At 33.6% G+C, this 20669-nt stretch overlaps 1 protein-coding gene across 1 annotated transcript in view; it reads right to left on the bottom strand.

Moving 5' to 3' along the window:
* The window catches only part of UNC13C (unc-13 homolog C), a 744392-nt gene that overhangs the window by 107345 nt on the left and 616378 nt on the right, over positions 1 to 20669 (bottom strand). Inside the window, exon 23 of the mRNA XM_051980682.1 lies at positions 14546 to 14623. Within this exon, the coding sequence (XP_051836642.1) occupies positions 14546 to 14623 (78 nt within the window). The remainder of the gene's footprint in view (positions 1 to 14545; positions 14624 to 20669) is intronic.

Here is a 20669-nt window from a genome sequence, read left to right as displayed (position 1 = left end):
TGTGATAATCACTAGGACACAAAGAAAGGCAAAAGACAATCTCTGGCCTTGAGAAGTTCATAGTCTAAATACCAGTAAAGAGACCGGTAAACCTTTAAATTTGTATAAATTTCAAGCATCGTCATGATGATTTTTGCAGCAGCATGATACGCCAAGTACCAAAGCTATGAAGGCAGTAAAAACCAAGAGGAGAAACTAGAAGATATGATGTTTAATAAGAAATCAGTTTAGTTTATTAAGAAGGTTGGATTACTAAGAAACTCCCAGTTCTGGGATTTAGAAACCTATGAAATCTTAAGCTTCACCAGTTCTAATGGTCAGGAAAAAAAAAAAAAAACAATCAAAAAGCAACACAACCATAGTATGTTTGTGTATGTATATGTGCATAAATGTATGTGGCTGTGAGACAGAAAGAAATTTCATTTTTCCTTTCTTGTGGAATTTCATTATAATCTTACATTCTAGGAATATTTTAGGGAATATAACGATGTATTTACCATGCCTGTAGCACTTCTGTAATCCATAAAATGTACTACATATGGATTAATTCCCTAGATAAAAATTGGTATTATCTATGTCTTTGGACAAGACTCATGTTTTTTTTCCTCTTCAAGTTGTGAGTCAAGTTCTGGGGCTTCTTCAGAATCTAACTATATCATCCTAAACTTGGAAATGAGATTATTCTGTTTCCTTTTACATAAGAAAAAACATGATTTCAATTCACCAGTACTACTATAACTTTGTGGAAACAATGAGTCTATTTTTAGCCTAGTAAATGAAGGTTCTCCTCCTTTATCCCTTTGCCAGGATCTTGATGAAAGAATCTTGAGTAAGGTTTTGCTGTTCTTTTTAGTTGCTTTGCTTTTTAAAGTGATATGAAGGTGGGATAGATAGGGGGAACAGAGAAAGATTTCTTTCCATGTTGATGACTAAAATGTATGTTAAAAGATTGCAAATCTTAAAAGTTCATAAATCCTATTATTGCAGCATACCTCCCAAACAGTTGGAAAATTCATAACAAAGTATTTTTTATATAGGATAGCTTACCACCCTACCAAGAAAGGATAATTATGGATTAGCTGTGTTCAGGAAATAAGATTTCATTAGTTTCTCAATTACTTTATGGTTTGAGAAGGCATAATCAGAGTGATCAGAATGGGGAATAAGTGAAAAGAAATATCCTTCGGAGCTAGGAGAAACTTTAAAGATTATCTAAAAGAGAAGAAAATTAGCATTTATTAAGTAACTATTGTATGTCAGGTACCGTTTTACAAGTATTATGTCATTTGATCCTCACAAGGTAACTATTATTACTCCTACCTAATAGTTGGGAAAACTGAGGTACAGAGATTAATTGACTTGCCCAGGATCACATAGTAAGTATCTGAGGCCACATTTGAACTCAGGTCTTCCTCACTCCAGTCATAGTATTTTATCTACAAAGTCACTTAGCAGCCTCTAATTCCCTCATTTTTAATGTAGAAAGACATATCAAGAGTCTTATTTATGGTCACATAGGTTGTAAGTGACATAAGGTTAGAACTCAGGGTCTCTGACCCTACCATTCTCTTGTTGTAGAACTCAGTAGGGATGAATTATGTACAAATAGGACTCTGCTTTCTTTTCTATCTCTGGAGGGTTTCCTTGATGTATGCACTTTCCTCATTAGGGACAGAATGAAACTAATTAAATTAAAAGGAGTCTGAGTAGCTTATTTTTGTCAGGAAATGAAGTTAAAGAGCATCACCTGCCTGGTTCAACCCTTCCATTGGATGGGGATTATCTGATAGAATCAAAAACGGACAAAACATGTTGACATTTTCATTACTATTCTCCTTGAAATTACTGGCTAGGTTTAACTCAAGATGTTTAAACTGGCTAGTTTTTAATTACATTTATTCAAATATCTTAATGAATTCCCTCCCTCACTTTTAGCCCCTCCAGCTCCTATTTAATAAATGATTGTACTGCTGTCCGTGACTCATTTCAGTTTTTCTTGGCAAAATACTGGAGTAGTTTACCATTTCCTTCTCCAGCTCTCTTTACAGATGAAGAAACTCAAGCAAACTCGTGTATTTGAACTCTGGAAAATGAGTCTTTTTTGACTTTAGGCCAGGCACTTGATCTACTGTACCACCTAGTTGCCCTAATAAATGGTTATAAAATAGAATAATTCTGAGTTTCTCCTAGGAACTTTTGGGGTGAGGTTTTGGGCAGGCACAGATATCCACAGAGAAAAGACATCAGGGCCATTGGGGCTTAGTTGTGCCACCATAACAAGAGAGGACAGGAAGAGGCAGGCTGGGAAGAGTAGGAGCTCTGGAATCAGCCATTCATTATGATTGTTCTATGGTACCAAAACAACTGAAAAAGCAAAACTTTCAGTCAAATAATGATATTATAGAGATAAGCATAAATCTTTTTTAAAAACAGAATTCAGTAATGATGCTTAGTATTTAGAAAATGGGTTAAAAGCATCATAGGATCATAGAAATGAAGCTAGAAAAGACCTCATGAACCTCTTTGTCCAGTCCCTTCATTTTACAGATGAAGGAAACCATGAAGCAGCTGTCCATTTAAGGTATCTGGCATCATAAGATATTTTTAGCTTGCTGTTCTTTGAGTCATCTTAAGCCTGAGAGTGCTGACCATAGGACATTCTATAAGCTTTGAAGGGTCAGGGCAAGGCCAGGACCACTGGGCATTCTGAGCTCTACTTTCAACTGTAGATGAAAGATTATTATTACTCAGAAAAAAAGCAACCAGTCTTCTCCCACAGAGGAAAACAGTTTCAATAAATTATTTTTAGAGTTAAAAAAGGAAAAAGTGATAGATGGAACTGATCGTTACTTTATTATGAGTCAACAACACATTCTACATTAATTCAACTTTTATGAGCACATAATATTTATGTTAAGAAAAATGAAATGAGTAAGTAATATTAAATACTGAAAATTGAATTGAAAAACTTCCTGTCAGATTCCTGTCACTGTTAAAATACTCTATACATTTAGCAATATGCAAAATAGAAATAATAAATGCCAGAATTATTTTTAACATAACCCTTGAGATTTGAAATGTGTTTGTAAATCATCCTCCCTCTCCCCAATTTTAGACCAAGAACATTTTAAGGATCAGTGAACTTTTTGTTCAAAATGTGTGCTGTTTTAGTTTTAAATTTGTAGCTTAAGGTCTGCACATTGTGAAATGTATAATAACTTGAAGTATGTAAACTTGAAGTCATCCTTAAAAATGTCATTGATAAGAAAGTCATAGTGTAGACTTATGTAAGATGGTTAAGTTGACACAAAAGCTAGTCCTTGAAAGGAGGTATAATTTAGTCAGTGGAGAGGTAGACTTGGAGTTAGGAAGAGTTTTGGGTTAATATCCTGCCACAGATGCTTACTAGCTATATGAACATGGACAAGCCACTTAATGTCTCTACACCTCAGATCCCTCAATCTGTAAAACAAAGATAATAATAGAGTGTTGTTAGAATTAATAAATAGAATGTATGTAAAGGATTTTGCATGCATTAAAATGCTTCATTAATGTGAGCTATTATTAATCACATTTATGACAAATTTAATATTGTATGATATTCATATGCTATTTACAAAATATGTTAATAAATATAATTTAATGCTTTATTATTTAAATTTTATTAACATAAAAGAGACTTGGTTAAAAAAGAAACAATATTTGTAAAAATTTGGGGGTTTTATGAATTTTCAGAAGGTACAAATTAAATCAGAGTCTAAAGAATAAAGAAAACAAATCTGTTATAAGCATTTATTTGTTTTTACTAGTTTTGTGATTTCTTTGGGAATTCCTAAGAGGAAATCCTCTACCAATGCAAATGAACACCTGCTTGGCACTTTCTAATCTTAAAAGAGTTGCCTAGAGAACTGACAGGCTAAGTGGCAGAGTGTGTATGATGTTATAAGGTTATTCATTTGTAAATATGCCACATGCAGGTATAAAAGGAAAAAAAAGTGAATGACTAACTGAAGATTCATATGGGCAAAAATAGCTACAATCTGTTCTGAATGGCTTTCCCTAAGCCTTTCCCCTTTTTATTATGGCAAAGGATAATATGATCCTCCCAGTCTCTGATTGTCTCAACCAGTCACCCTTTCCTCCTCACTAGCCCACACTGTTGCTGATGCCTATTGAATTGTATGTTCTGTCTTTGCCACTATCACCACCATGGTACTGGTTCCCTTAACTTTACACCTGAGCTATTGCAAAAGCCTGTTGTTGAGGGTCAACCTGTCTCAGTTCTCTCCATGCTCCAATCGATCCTCCATTCAGTAACCAAAGTAATTTTTTAAAACACAAGTTTAGAACATGTCACTTCCTCTAATGCTCTACTCACGGCTCCCTATCACTTCTGTGATCAACTATGAAATCTTCTGTTTGATATTCAAAGCCCTTCATGACATGGCCCCTTTCTATCTTTTCAGTCTTCTTCCATCTTACTCTTTACCACACACTCTTTGATCCAGTGACACAAGCCTCCTTGCTCTTCATTTCTCATACAGACATTTTCTCTCTCACTTCCTCCATGACTTGAATGCTTTCTCTTCTCAGATTTGTCCATTGGCTTCCCCAATTTCCTTTAAATCTCAACTAAAATCCCATTTTCTGTAGGAAGCCTTTCCCAATCCCTCTTAATTCTAGTGCCTTTCCTGTTACTTATTTTCTATTTACATAACTTGTTTGTATACATCCATTGACTTATCTCTCTTATTAGATTGTGAACTCACTGAGGGCAAGGGCAGTCTTTTGCCTCCTTTTGTATTACTTCCAGCCCTTAGCTGAGTGTCTGACACATAACAGGTGCTTAACAAACGTTTATTGGCAAACTTCCTCAGGTTTATCCTAGTACTATGAGCCTGTGGTCCATATGATAGTATTCTCATAATTTACATATATACTCATACAGCCTAGAAAGTGTGTCTGTTAAAGGAAATATACAACTGAAAAAAACTGACAATAGCAACACACCATCCTGTGCAAGTCACTTAACTTCTCTGGTTCCTGCAATTCTCCTCCGGGATTGACTCAGTTCTATGATTCTATGATCACCAGGCTGAGAGCCCTGTGAATTCATATGAAAGGGTCTCAGGTGATTTTTTGTTTTAATAAAAATCATTTTTAGCATTATGTTAACTTTATATATATATATATATATGACTATTTTCTAGGATTATAGATAACTAGATGTCCTATAATTTAGAGGGTGATTATTCAAATATTTTATTGTGAGAGATAATAAACACATATTTGAATAAAGAAATAGAAATTTGATATCTTTATTATTTCTGCATACCCAAACCATTCATAATTCTCATAAATCAGAAACTAAAATATTTCCTAAGGAACTTTGTGAATAATACATCACAACTCTCTGAATATGAATTTAATTTTGGAGATTTTTTCTTTTATAACAAAGATTAATTTATAATTCATATAGACAGAATTCAACCCCTCCCCCCACACACACACCCTGAGTAATGGCAATATATTTGATGAATTAAGAGAAACAAAATTAGCTGATTTTTGTTTGTTAGCCACTATTATCACCATTGTTGTTGTTCAGTCATTTCAGCTGGGTCTGACTCTTTGGACCCCATTTTAGGGTTTCTTGGAAAAGACATTGGAATGATTGTCATTTCCTTCTTCAAATCATTTTACAGGTGAGGAAATGAGGCAAATAGGATGAAGTTATTTGTCCAGAGGTACCTAAATAGCAAGCATTTTGCTTTTGAATTCAGGAAGATAAGTTTTTCTGACTCCAATCCTGACACTTTGTATACTATATACCACATAATTGCCACAAAACCCAATAAAGCTCCAAAATTTCTCCCCAAAACACTATTATAACAACCAAAAGCCCCAAAACAAACAAATAACAATTAAGATGATGTAATAGAGTCTGAGGGTTGAGATTATAATGCATCTGTTCATTCATAGGGAGTTATATATGTAATTCATTCAGTAATAAATGAAAATAAGTAAATAATAATGTACTGAAGTTCTTTGCATATACTGTTGGATTCTAAATGGGCAAGTGAAACTTTGTAGGGCCTGGGGTGCAAATAATCGAACTTCCTATTTGTCAGCCATTGACTTTTAGTGTGTACGTGTTCAAAGAAGACTTTCACTGGCCAACACTTCAACTAATTAAGTTTAGAAGAACTGTAGAATAATTTGCAATGTCACTGATTTGTAACTCTTTGATCCATCTTAGAATCATTGATTAATCCAATAGGAATAATTGTTAAAGAATGGCAGTGAAGAAGTAATGGTGAATTATAATTATTACTTGCTATTGCACAAGTAGCATCAGCCCAAGAAGGTCTTGTCAGGGTGATGAGTTAGTTATATCTCTGAACTTTTCACTATGCTTTATTTCATTATATTGCCACTACAAAGACTTTAGTTAATGTGGGAAGGAAGTTTTCTAAAGTTTTGTTTGTTCTTTTTCTTTTGCAGTAATTACCACCTCCATAGATGGACAACTTTCAGTTTGATGTATTACAACACAATTCCATTACATCTTCCATAAGAAAGGAAAAATAAAGTTGAAAAATAAATATCTCTGATACAACATTACCTATGATACAGCTTTATTCTAGACACAGTCATGCATACAATTTGAAAGTTGGGGAGGATTTAATCTCTCTATCCCCCAACTCGGAGCCTAGCTGATATAATTAGAGAAAGTGGTAATGAGGATTTAATAAGCTAAAATGAAGTACCACAATGTGTCTAACCCTTGTTATCTTTTTATGAAGTATAAGAAAATTCTCCCTAATAGACTTAAGATTTTTTTCCTCCTCCCCATCAACCACAATATATTTTAGGAGAAATATTCCATGGGTAGGAAAAAAAGACATAGGTAAATAACTTCATAGGAATATATAGAAAATAAGGGACATAAACTCTGACCACAGAAAAGGGAGTTGATTGTGAAGCTGAGAGAGAATTATCTATGGAACATTCAAACTATTAAGAGGAATAGTCTGAGAGCCTTTCTGAGTTATTCACCATGAAAAATAAGGTTCTGTGGAAGACATCAAAAGAAGAGAAAGGGAACTAAGGATTAAAGGCACAAGTTACTTTAGCTATATGTGTTTCTACATGTGTTATCTCATTCCCAGCTTGTATCCCCTTCACCCCCAGACACTTCTGTATTTTGAGGAAGAATCAGCTTCAAGTTAATGAAGGGAAGAAAGGGGGAAAGAGATGGAAATATTTTATAATGTCAATTTTGCAAATACTTTTATTTTAGACCAACGGTGTCTACTGGATAAGCACTAAGAATACAGAGGTTTATGAGTTATAGTTTTGAGAGTTAGGGACCATATAATACTCTTGAAGCTGGGATTCTTTAACCTTCTTTCCTTCAGGGATATAGATGACAAACCTATGAATATTGAGTTGGGAAAATGAACTAGATTGGCTATTTACATATATAATTATGAGGTTTAAATATTTCTTATAGCTTTGACATACAGTTATAATAAGATAAAACATTAAATAAGTATCACTAGATGATGGTCAAATTTGTCAAAACTAGTTGTCAAATTGCATTATGTAAATGATGAGAATAATAATTTATACAAACTACTGCCTTTCTTTCTTTGTGTGTATGGGAAACTACAGCATTATCGTTCTATTCTTCAAATCTAAGGAAGACTGAAAAAATTTGAGAAGTAAAACAATGACTTATACATATACTAAATTCCTACTGAAGGAAATTGTGGGGAATTAAATTGAAAGATGGCGGACTTAGTTAAAAAAAGTTGCCTATATTAATAGAATGGCAACAAGAAAATAAAGAAAAAAACATTCTATTTTGTGCTATTTTATATTTTAGCTAGCAAGAAATAGAGTGAATATTCACTATATTCACTATTCATTTTTTGAAATGTAGAGCCATTTTTCAATAAAAAAACAAAACAACAAAAACCAAACCAATAACAAACTGATCCTCAAGTTAGCTCCACTTTCTTATTTGTATCTTCAGCACCTAGAACAGTGCCTGGCAGATAAGAGGCACTTAAGACTTGTTGATTGATTGAAGTCTTTTCTAATAATATGTGTGGTGGATTTTTGGATGGATTCCAGACAGGCTAGCATTAAAATGTGAAGGGCATTAATTTGACTCCAGACTACTTTTCCAGGCATATTGCATACTGTCCCCTTTCAGGCACTCTGTATTCTAACTCATTGTCTTACTTGCTGTTCCCTTTACTTCTGACACTTCTTCTTGGGTCTCATCCTTTGCTTGTGTCTAAAATATATTCCCTTCTCATTTCTGCCTTTTGGGAGCCTCTGCTTCTTTGAAAATTCACAGCTGCAAATCTTTTCTGATTTGAAAACCATTTGATTTGGATGATTCCCTCCATCACTCTTCCTCCATGAATTTCACTGTATCATCTATAGTAATGTTCTGTCTCTCCCAAGAGAGCATAAGCTCCTTAAAGTCAGGGGTTGGTTGCTTTTCACTTTGTCTCCAATTTTTGTGTCCCTATAACCTAATACAATTTTTTAGATGTTTAATGTGGAGAGGGGGATAGAATTGTTTGTATAATGAAAGTTGTGATTTGTCCATGCTATAAGTGTCAGAGATTTCTGACTTGAACTTGAAACTTTCTTACACCAAGTGCATCTCTACACTGAGCTGGTCTCTTACCAGCTATACATTAGGTACTCAACTCAAAAATTGTTGGGTAGCATTAGACATGTGTGGATACTGTTGTAGAGTTCTGTTTGGGGCTGCAGACAGAGCACAGATATACAACTCTGGCCAATGAATACACCTTCCCATAGATTCCCATTAAACAAAGATCACTTACTGTCTGAGAATGATTTGTTATGAAGGGATTCAGAAAAGAATCTTTCCCTCTGTGTTATGGGTAGCCCAATGATTTGTGTATTTGGAGTCATAAGGAAAGAATCAGAGAGGTTATCATCATCATCACTGCCATCATTGATTATCATTAACATCATTGACATTTGTGAAACATTTTTTTAAAGTTTACAAAACACTGTCATTCAAGCCTCACAATAATCTTATGTGGGTAGTGCTGCAGTAAAGTAATAGCCCCATTTTACAGATGAAAAAACAGGCTCTGTGAGTTGACTGAGGCAGGATTTAAACTCAGATATTCAATGTCCACTCCACTAGTTACTTGAAAATTATTTCAATTCTTAAGGCTCACATAAATGTGAAAACTACCTTTAATGTCTTTTTGGATATAGGCTTTTAAAAATTAAAACACTTCATAGCTAATCTTTGGCACAGGCTTTTCTTCTGGGATAAAAGGAGATTATATGAAACTTTAGATGAATTGAGAAGTGTTATGTGATGGCTTTATCTCATTTGGACTCTGATCTAATTTTCCTTTCAGCAAATAAATAATTTGCATAAAGTACTCAACTCCTAATTTGGAAAAAAAGAGGAAGTATTCCCATATGGTCCTCTTCCTATCATAGCAAAAAATTCAAGGAATAAAATCTTCCTGTTCTGCTTCTAAGATAGAATTTGAATATTCCCTTTACATAGGATAAACTGTGAAATGGAATTTCTAAAGCATTTAACTGTTTTTTTCTCCTTTCTCTCCTACTGCTCTCTAATCCACCCTATTTATTATTGTCAAGATTCTAACCAGAAAACATAACTTAAGTATGAACCTCCCTAGATCTAACACTCACAGCAGGCCTTCACTGCCCATGAAATAAAAATTAATGTAGCATATGAAGACTTATACAATCTGACTCTACACAAACCATTTTTTCTCACTTTATTTGTCATCATTTTTCTCCATGAACTCTCTGCTCTTTCCAAAATAATAATTCCTATCTATCCTCTCCCCTTCTCCAAAACAACCACATCAAAAACAAACCTACAAATATACCCTCACATAATCTGTACATTCTAGTTAAACTCATATTCTCTTCATTTGCATATTATTTCTACTCTTCCATTCCCAGACATCTAAACATCAATACTATGCTCAGGTTCCACTCATTTATAAAACCCTTGGTAGTTTATTTAACACTTAGCAATTCTTCTCTTATTTAAGGTCTTAAAGTATTTATTGTAACTTGGTACACATTATCAATTGCAAAATATCATTATTTCTATTTATGAAAACTTTCCATGTTCTTAAATTTTCATTTATTTGGAGACCAAGACTGTGCTTTACACATCATTGAAATATGAGAGCCTATAATAGTCCAGTGATGGACATTCCATATTGATTGCTATTGATGATGGGTCAGGGATGATGTTTGGGGTCAGGGCACAATGGAAATAGTAGGTCAAGATGTTTTTTTGTTCCATCTTCTCCTATCTCCAGGCATCCTTTCCCTCTCACAATTTTCTAAACAAACATAAGGAGCTTCTGTAAGAATTTACACAAAACACTATCTTCATTTGTTTTGTTTGTTTATATTAAAGTTTTTTTTTAATTTTCAAAACATATGCATGGATAATTTTTCAGCATTGACCCGTGCAAAATCTTGTCTTCCAATTTTCCCTCTTTTCCTCCATCCACTTCCCTGGATGGCAAGTAATCCAATATACAAAACCTATATTTTAATAGATTTCCAGATATCTTAGCACTGAAGAAATTATTTCAGAATTTTTTAAATTAAAGAAAAGTATTAAATAAGTGAAAACTTTGTTATTCAAATAATAAAGATAGAGTATGTCTACTGACTATAGAAAGAACCATTCCCAGGCTATTACAAATTGGGTTTAATTGTGAGAAAGAGCTGTAGGAATCAGAAGGTTTAACCTATAAGGAGAAAGAGGAAAATAGGTAGAGGAAGAAGCTCAGGTGGTGCTATGTAACCATATTAGCTGATAAAAACATCCCTTTATACCCTCTTACATACTCTTGCCCCTCCAGGATATTTGCTATTCTTTTGTGTCATCTTCCTTATTTTTCTCTGTTAATGAACCCTTTGAAGCTCATTTCTAATATATTTCAACTATATAAATATAAGACTGTTGGGAAATGAGGGTGAGCAGAAAATGAAGACACACAGTGTGACATGGCTTGGCTTTATAATTCTTCAGGATGACCCTGCCAATCTGTCTTTATAATCTAAAGGAGTAAAAAAATGTGAAAACATGCAAAACATAAATGGCTTTCTACAGAGGTAGTTTGCCTTTTCCCCCAGTGCATTATATATATATTCTCATCTGCTGGGGTCGGGGAGGGAAGGGAAGCAGCAAGGGAGTTAAAAGGTTAAAAACATTTTTGAGTGGAGAAGAAGGGGCAGGAAAGTTAGGTTAAAATTGACAACTAAAAACATTTTCAGAGTTCAAAATTTTATTTTTCTTTTATTCCAATTAAATTCCATGGGGGAAATATGTGAGCAAAATACACACAGATTTGAGTAAATCAATTTTGTTTTTTTCTTATTTTTCTTTGCTCTTCTTAAAAGCTTCATTCCCTGATATGACCTCATATCTTTCTTCTGTATCTCATGTAAGAAAGAAATGGAGGGGAAAAAGAAACACAATAGGAATAGAAAGAGAGAATAGGAAGAGAAAGAGCAAGAGGAAAGTTGAAGACCTATATAAATGTGTGGGGGTAAGAGGAGAGGTGGGAAAGATTGAAGATAATTAAAATTATGCCTCTAATAAAGAAGCAGAGCACATACCCACCAATACATTACATTTCTTTTAGAAGATTTTTTAGGGAGAGGGTTCTTAAATTGTGTATCATCAGAGATGAGAAAGGTACAAAGGGAGGATGAAATACAAACATTGTTTATTTCATCATTTCTGTGATAAGAAATTGATTGTTTTACTTCAGCAGATATTGAAGCTTAAATTTTTAACAATTTGGAACAGATGTGACTAAAGAATATATTGAAGTGAATGCATCATTTTGGGTTAGTGAATAGTCTACACTCCACAGCTTTCTATACTACAATGGCTGGCATATTGGAAAGAATCTGGCCTTGGAATCAGATGACTCAACCTTGAGCTTTGGTTTTGATACTTATTGACTGTGTGACCTCATCCAAGCCACTTAACTTCTCAATTCCTCAGTGTCTCCTTCTATAAGTGAGGAAGATAATACCAGCATTAATTAGCTTACATGGGTATAATGAGGAAGATGTTTTATATATCTTAAGTTTCATGTTAATGTTTATTAACTACCTCACAAAATGATTATTAGGGTAAAATGAAATACAAATGTGCAAAGAGTTTTAAAAACTCTGAATTTACATTCAAAGAACCATTAGAATCATAAAATAATAGACCTGAAAGAGGCCTGAGAGATCACCTAGTTCAATGCTTAAATTTTCCAGAGGAGGCAATTGAAAATTAAAGATTAAATGATTTGTTCAATGAGATCATGGGCCAATAGAGTCAATAATTTTTGGAGAAAAAGTAAACTCTCTGAGGGCAGAGAGGAACTACTTTATTTTTTTGCTTTTTATTCCTAGTGACAAGTATAGTGCCTAGTCCATGGTAAATACTTAAGAATGATTTTTAATTGACTAAAGCAATGAGTCTAGAGTCAGGAAGAGAACTTAGGTATCCTGATACTGGGGCAGCTAGGTAGCACATTGGAGAGAGCACTGGGTTTGGAAGCAGGAAGACTTACCTACCTAAGTTCAAATTGACCCTCAGACACTTACTAGCTCTGTGACCTTGGGCTAGTCACTTAACACTGCCTCAGTTTCTCATTTGTAAAATGGGTTGGAGAAGGAAATGGAAAGCCATTCCAGAATCTTTGTCAAGAAAAATCCCAAATGGGTTCATGAAGAATTCATCATGACTGAAATGATCAATAAAATCCTGATGCTGTTATAGCATTTATTACTTTCTAACCCATGACTTTTGATAAGTATGGTTTTAAAATTAAGGATTTCTCCTTGTCCCACATTTCATGGCTCTATGGAATATTTTTTATGCTGGAACTAAACTCTGAGGTTAACAAATAAGCAATAGCTTTGAGGAGGAAAGATGACATTTAAAATATAGCTTAAACCTAAAAATTCATGAAGGAAAGGATAGGATTTCCCACAAGAAATCAGAAATTTTTCTAAGACATTCCAAAATAATGAAGATATTTAAACTCTGCATGTAAAACAGATCACTACAATGAAAAGGGAAATCTTAAAGTTATGATGTTCAAGTGCTTGTGAATATCAAATTCATCAGGAGAATTCAAAGATGAGATTTATGTTCTCAAAGCTTATAAAATGTTAACGCTTTTGGGAATGGAGCCTTATTTTATGCAAATTGAACAGATACCACAGGAGAAATGTAGTTCATCAAAAGTCCATTTGTAAAGTTTTGCCCTATGATATGTAGGAATCAATGGCTTCTTATCTATGTGATCCTAATTATCAAATGCAGGTTTAAAATGAACTCAATATCTAACATTTAGTCAGAGATTTCACGGAGGTAGGCGAAAAGGTATTGAGATGAGAATAAACATAAGTGCCACTTGTGATCAAACAATATCCCATAAGAAGAGATGAGATCTCAGAAGAAGAGTTTTATAGCCTCTTTAATTTATAAAAGATTAGCTGCCTATATTAGAGTTCAAATTCAGTTTTCATATATTTCATGTACTTGTTATTGCAAGAAATGATTTAATTTTTTTTGAGTGATGGTCACAAAGCTGAAGCCCCTTCCTGGTAGTCAAATGTAGTAGGAATAGAGTCATTTTTTCCCATAGTTCTTTTTCTGTGCACAAACTCTTCCAACCCCCAGATGAACATTAGCCTTCCCATTTTTAAGCTGGAGAGGGTGATGCTGGTGAAAGGAAAGGGAAGATATGCAGCTAGTTTTAAATGATCTGCCTGAGCTACATGAGCACAAAACAAGAAGTAGGAAATGCAATGGTTTTTCATTTTTAGAAAAAAAATGGTCAAGATGCTTACTATCACAAACCTCATAAGAGAATCTTTCTCCTTCTTTCTTCTGCTCACGGCATTGCAAGTCAAAAGTATTGGACAAAGACATGACAAATTACAGACAAAGCACAAGACACATTTTGGACAGAGAGTTTCAGACATAAACAAATCACATTGAACCATTAAAACACACACACACACACACACACACACACACACAACCACCACAAATTAGAATCCAATAACAACATTAATATCAAGCTGGCACTACAGCTTGTTTTTCATTAAACATCTATAATAGGAAAAAAACTTTACAGATCATTAGCATGTGAGTATATGTATGTGTGTATATATTCATATATACACTAGAAAGCTACGTTTTCCCACAAGATCCTTGCTCCTGCTCATGCACCTGGAATTACTTAAATTGATTTTCTATATAACTTTTATAGGTAATACTGAATTAATTTGTTTAAAAAAAGCCTTCATTGTGGCTAGCATTTCATTTTCTTATAATTTTTTTCTGCTAAATTAACTGAACACTTATTTGATTATTAAATTTCCTTTGTAAAGACTTATATTGCTAATGATCTCTAAATAGAATACAGCAGGGGTGGGGGTGGGGTGGGTTACTGACCTCTTTCCCTCCCATGGATTCAAACATTTTTTCCAGCTGGACTCGCAATTGTTGAATGTTATTCATCAAAATACAGGGCTACAAAGAAGAAGAAAAAAGGAAGCAAGAAACCATTTATAAATTGCATTATATTAGTATATTTAGTAATGACAAGCAAATTACCTACCATTCAGTATCCAGCAGATTCAGCAAAATGAAAAATTACTTTCTAAAGAATCACATAATTCATCAATGTCTTTTCCCATAAATCTTTAGATAAAGTTTGTAGGAGAAACAACATGATACATAGGACAATGAAAAACATTATGCTTGGAAATCCTTAGATCTAGAGAAACTTGCTGCTAAGATTTCTTGTATTTATGGAATTAGAATATCCCTTACCTAGATATTAACTAACCAATAACATTCTATTTATAGGAAACCAGCTAAAATAGAAATAAATGTAAGTAAAATCAACAATTACTTATTAATATCTATGAGATCCTGCTTAGCACTGGAAGCTCCTGCCCTCAAGAAGCTCACGGTCTAATGGAGGAAACAATATGCAAACAAAATGATCTAGAGAAAATAAATTGCAGATAATTTCAGAGGGAGAGCACTAAGACTAAGAAGAATTTAGATACTTTTTCACCCTAGAAGGTGCAACTTTAACTGAGACTTGAAGGAAGATAAGGAAACCAGAAACGAGGAGGGAAGAATATTCCAGACCTGTGGGATAGCCAGTGAAAATGTAAAATATTGGTTCTAATACATCACTTATACCATCATCTGAATTTTTGAAACTTTTCATAAGAATTCACTGGTTACTAGATGGGAGTACATATTTAGGACCCTTTTATATACTGCTTCCCACCTATATCCAACTTTATTTCCCACTGCTCTTCTGTATTCATTCCCCATTTTAGTTAGACTGGTCTATTTACTATCCCTCCAACTCACCATATGCAGTACTGCTTCTGTGCCACTGTGTTTTTTTCACCTAGAATAATCTTCCATCTATTTGCTTTTTTCTGAATTCTACCCATCCTTCAAGACTCTTGCTTTATGAAATATTCTCTCTTATTAGTGAAGTCCATACTATTTTCTCATAGTTTTTGCCCTTTGAATTTGATACTTCTCATATGCTACTTTATACTATGAACTGTCTTTTCTATGGTTATTTATGAACTTCCCAAACACATTTTCAGTTTTGTTTATTTTAAGATAAGAACTATTTCTGATACTTCTTTGTACTTATCACAGAGCATAATACAGTACTTTGAAATTAGGAGGTTCACAAGAAATATAGATTGATTAATTAAAATAGATTAATTTTAAAAAATAATTAAAAATAGTAATAAAAATACATATACATATATAGGTGAGTAGATTGATAGTTTATTTAGATAAAGAATTTATTAAGCATTATTATGTGCCAAGCCCTGTGCTAAGTCCCTGGAGACACAAAGATAATTAAGAAATATAGTTCTTGCCCTTCAGGAGCTTATATTCTAATGAAGAGAGGCAGCACATAAAGGGAAGTTGGAAAGAGGAGGGAGTTGGGTATACTGATAACCAGAAAATGCTATAGGTTAGAAGGCCTGGGAATGAGATAAAGCCATTACCACCCCATTATAGCCAAAGTTGATTCCAGAGGCAAAGTCCAATTTACCAGCAGAGAAGTAGAGATGACTTGAGTGGAGATGGACTGTCATGGAGATAGCCAGGAAAACAAGCATTTGTGTTTGTCTGCATGCACACAAATACACACAAACACACACATATACAGAGGATCCTTCTTGGATCCTGGGATTTATTTTCTTTTTAGCTCAGAAAGAGACTGATGTTAATAGAGGCTTTTCAGGGTCACATAGCCAGCACCTCCACCAGAGGCAGGTTTTCTTGCTGTGATACTGAAAATAAGATCAGTCCAATCAATTGTTTCATTTTTTTTAAATACGCCTGAAAAAATATTGTTGCTGAACCAAAGCAAGTAGATGAGTGGATATTTTAAAATTATATATGAAAGATGGCCATATCTATCTAAATGAAGATAAATGCAAAACTGACATTTTTTACAATGCATTGCCTGGCCAGTAGTGGAGATGCAATACTTGTAATCCTACCTATCAGAGAGCCTGAGTCCGAGTTTTGAACTAAGCTGATTGTTTGTATTAAGTTTGACATTAATGTGGTGAATATTTGGTAAAGGGTACATGGCTTGGGAGTAGTCCCTATACTTTTAGCCTGAATGAGATGGAGAAGCCCAGGATTTAAAATCAAATATAAGATAAAATAGAATATTTAAAAAGAAAAATGTACTGCCTGACTTGGAAGCATTTGCATTTCATTTTTATTTAATTAAAGTAATGATTCAGTCTAAGAGGAACTGAACTTAAATCTACCTTAACCTCAATCATGAAACAGCTTTTACTCCAATCTCTTTTATAAAATCAAATGAGAAAAATAGGAAAAGGAATATTAATCTAATTTGAGGCTTCATATCAATGGATGGATTAAGCTAGAGAAATATCTATAAGATTACTAATTTTAAAAATGATCTTTGGAGCCTTTGTAATCCCATTTTGCTTTTTAAAAAAATATTTCTCTTTAATGATATCATAATGGGAGTCATATCTAAATGATGAAATTTAGATTTTGGAATGTTTCTAGGATTTAGGAATAACCATGGGTTGGGCAAGAGGGAAAGGGCAATGGGAATATGGGCCATATTTGGACTATCTTTACACAGCTATGGTAAAAATCACTTATTTTTTAATAGCTTTCTCTAAGAATCCCTGGATTCCTTCAAGCCTCTGTTTAAATCTTTCTTTTTGCAAGAAGCCTTTCCTTGTTCCTTTTGTTATTATTCATTACCCTCTGAGATAAACTTCAGTGTACACTGTCTTATATTTACATAATTGTTTGTATGTTGTCTCCCCCATTAGAAAGTGAACTGTCCAAGGCAGGGACTGTTCTCATATTAGTACAGTGTCTGATACAAAGTAGGTGCTTAATAAATACTTGTTGACTTGACTTGAAGCACATTAATAAAGATTAATCATTATGGATGCTTATTCTATTTGAATTGATTGACATTCTGTTGCTCAACTTTAGGATAGGGAATTTATCTTTAGATAAACTTTGAACTTCCTGTAAGGTTGACTGACAACTGAGTTGAACCTAAAAATAACATTAAAGTTGAACTATCCTATTTTTATTAACGAAGTTGAGGTACCCTATATTCTTTATTAAAAACTGAAAATATTTTATGTAAATTATATTTTATTTTTTAAAATTACATGTAAAGATAGTTTTCAATATTTACTCTGTGTAAAATTTTTTCTTCCTTCCCTGCTTCCCCTCTTCCTCCTCAAGATGGTAAGCAATTTGATAAAGGTTATACATATGCGAACATGTTGAACATATGTTTACCTTTGTTATGTTATAAAAGAAGAAAAAGAACAAAAAGAAAAATCCATGGGGAAACCCCTTCAAAAACATTTCAACAAAAAAGAAAGTGCTTTGATCTACATTCAGAGCATCAGTTCTTTCTCTAGATGTGGTAGCTTATATTCTTGATCATTTTAGATCCATCTGAAATCTGTCACTTAGTTAATCAACAAGAATTTATTATGTGTCTACTCTCTGTCAGGTCAATTTACTTTTATCATCACACTGCTATTCCAAAGAGGATAATCAATAATATTGAAATCAAAAAAATAAACCTAAAGTAGGGAAATGCCTTTAGTTTGCTTACGTCAAACTGCTAGCTTACACAGTATCATAGAGCAAGAGGAAGTTTTGTGTTGGAGTTTTTGGCATATGTACTAGTCTAACCTTAATGTGTCTATATATAGATGCCAGGTACACTATTGCAATTAGATCTGAGTACATTAGAGGAGGAAAGGAAAATGGGCAGAAGGGGGAAATGGAAAGGGATGAAAAGTCATAACATGTTTGACCAGTTAAAAACACCAGAGGTCAAATCATTCAACTTTCTCATGAATATGTGAAGATAATGACACTGAGATTCTACTAACTATATATATGGGATGAAATCTAAACAAAATTAGATTTCTTTTGCAGCTTATGAAATTAGTACTATTACACACAGCCTCAATTTCTATTTTGGTTTGGAATCTTTCAACTCTGATAAAATTAGAATAAGTATGTTCTGAGAGTTTATTTTGAAATTCAAATAAATTAGTAATTCTTTCCACTTGGGCTTTATATTTTTGGAATAAATGCATATACATGCAAATTAGGGATGATATTTGCATAACACATATGTCACAGTGTTCTTTCTGAACATACAAAAGGTATTTAGTCTTTATTGAATAAATGATATAAAAGGATAATAATATTTTCAAGACTGCTATTAAAAAAATGCTCTGTGACTTCAAAGTTCTATTTTTGTTAGTTACTACTATTATTATTTTTTTCTTCCTTCTTTCCTCCCTAAAATGGTAAGCAATTTAATAAAGGTTGTACATGTGTAAAGATGTTGAACATATTTCCATCTTTATCATGTTATAAAAGAAGAAACAGAACAAAAGGAAAAATCCATGAGAGGAAAAAAAACAAAAAACTCAACAAGGAAGAAAGTGAAAATGCATACTTTGATCTATATACATTTATATAAACTCATTGAATAAAATCATTTTGATACCAAAGTATTCTGGTATCCCAATGTGGTATATAGGTGACCCTGGGTTCCTAAAGTCTATGCCAATGAGTTAGGTAAGTGTGTGACTTTCTAGATCCTATGTAGTTAGAAAGACTTTAAGCATGGGCCCAGTGATGATTTATACATGTCTTTTGTCCATAAACCAATTCTGTCAGGCTCATTTCTGGGTTGGCTATATAGTAACAATTAGCCATCACAAGGCTGATATTAATGTTGCAAGAATCTAAGATCTTTATTAATATACCCATGTTATATGATTTCAGATCCTTAAAATAGCAGAATAATAAAAAATTATTAGTAACATTAAAATATGTTTACTTTTAATTAAATAACACTGTATCACAGACTAAAGGAGCCATTATAAATAGAGGCTGCTATTCACTGTTGAAATTTCTAAAATTCCATGGATTCAATCAATCAATATACATTTATTAAGTACCTACTATGTGCCAGGCACTGTATTAAGTGCTGGGCATAAAAAAAAAAGCAAAAGAAGCCCTACCCTTAAGGAGTTTACAATCTACTCAGGGAGACAAATGCCAACAAATATAATCAAAGCAAGTTAACAGAGGGAAAGGATTAGAATTAAGTAGGGGAAAAGTGATAATTGATACTTAAAAGAGTGGGAAAGGTTGGACCCAGAGATGAAATTTTGTGAAAATGAGTGAAAATGATAAAGAGGAAAGCAATGAATGATACTGAATTGCACAATTTAGTGCATGTAGAATTAGGTACAAAATTGGGATTTTAGTAGGTACCAAAAGGAAGCCAGAAAGGTCAGTTGAAGCAGAATAAGAAGAGAATTCTAAGATTTCTGAAATACAGAGTGAATGAACTAAGAGATGGAGTCTCTTATTTGTAGAATAGCCAGGCACCCAGGGTCACTGGATTAAAAAAGTATTTGGTATGGGGCGGGGGGTAACAAATGAGAAAACTGGAAAGGTAGGATGGTGCTGGGTTACAAAGATCTTTATTGCCATATACATTTTAGGGAAATGAATGGATGGATGGATTAAAAGAGAATTATAAATCACCTGCTATGAACAATAGCACCAAGACCTAGTAATAAAAACAGCAAGTCCTTGAAATTAAAGAGTCCCACTGTCATTGGAGAAGTCAATATGTTTAAGGAGGAAATGATCTCTAAGGTAAATGGAAAGACTGTGAAATCCTAAGGCTTCATTCGTATAGTGACTATCAAGGTCCCAAAGCCTGATGGTACATCTGTAGGTCACATGGCAGTGGCCAAATGGAGAGTGTAATGGCAGAATCTAAGGTCCTTTGGACCTTAGGACACTGTAACTGGGCAGATCCCAAGTCCTAGTATTCTTCCTTCTTGCCAGCAAATTTGTTACAGATGACTACCTGTCCATGCCAGGTGTCTAACTCACAATAGGTAGGAAGTTTAGAAAGAGTATCTGGTCTGATTTCTTTCAAAAAGAAAGTGATTCTTTT

The sequence above is a fragment of the Antechinus flavipes genome, chromosome 2, assembly GCF_016432865.1.
Source record: "Antechinus flavipes isolate AdamAnt ecotype Samford, QLD, Australia chromosome 2, AdamAnt_v2, whole genome shotgun sequence".
Classification (NCBI taxonomy): Eukaryota; Metazoa; Chordata; class Mammalia; order Dasyuromorphia; family Dasyuridae; genus Antechinus; species Antechinus flavipes.
Note: the sequence above shows the minus strand (reverse complement) of the source record. Positions and strands in the feature narration are given on the sequence as shown.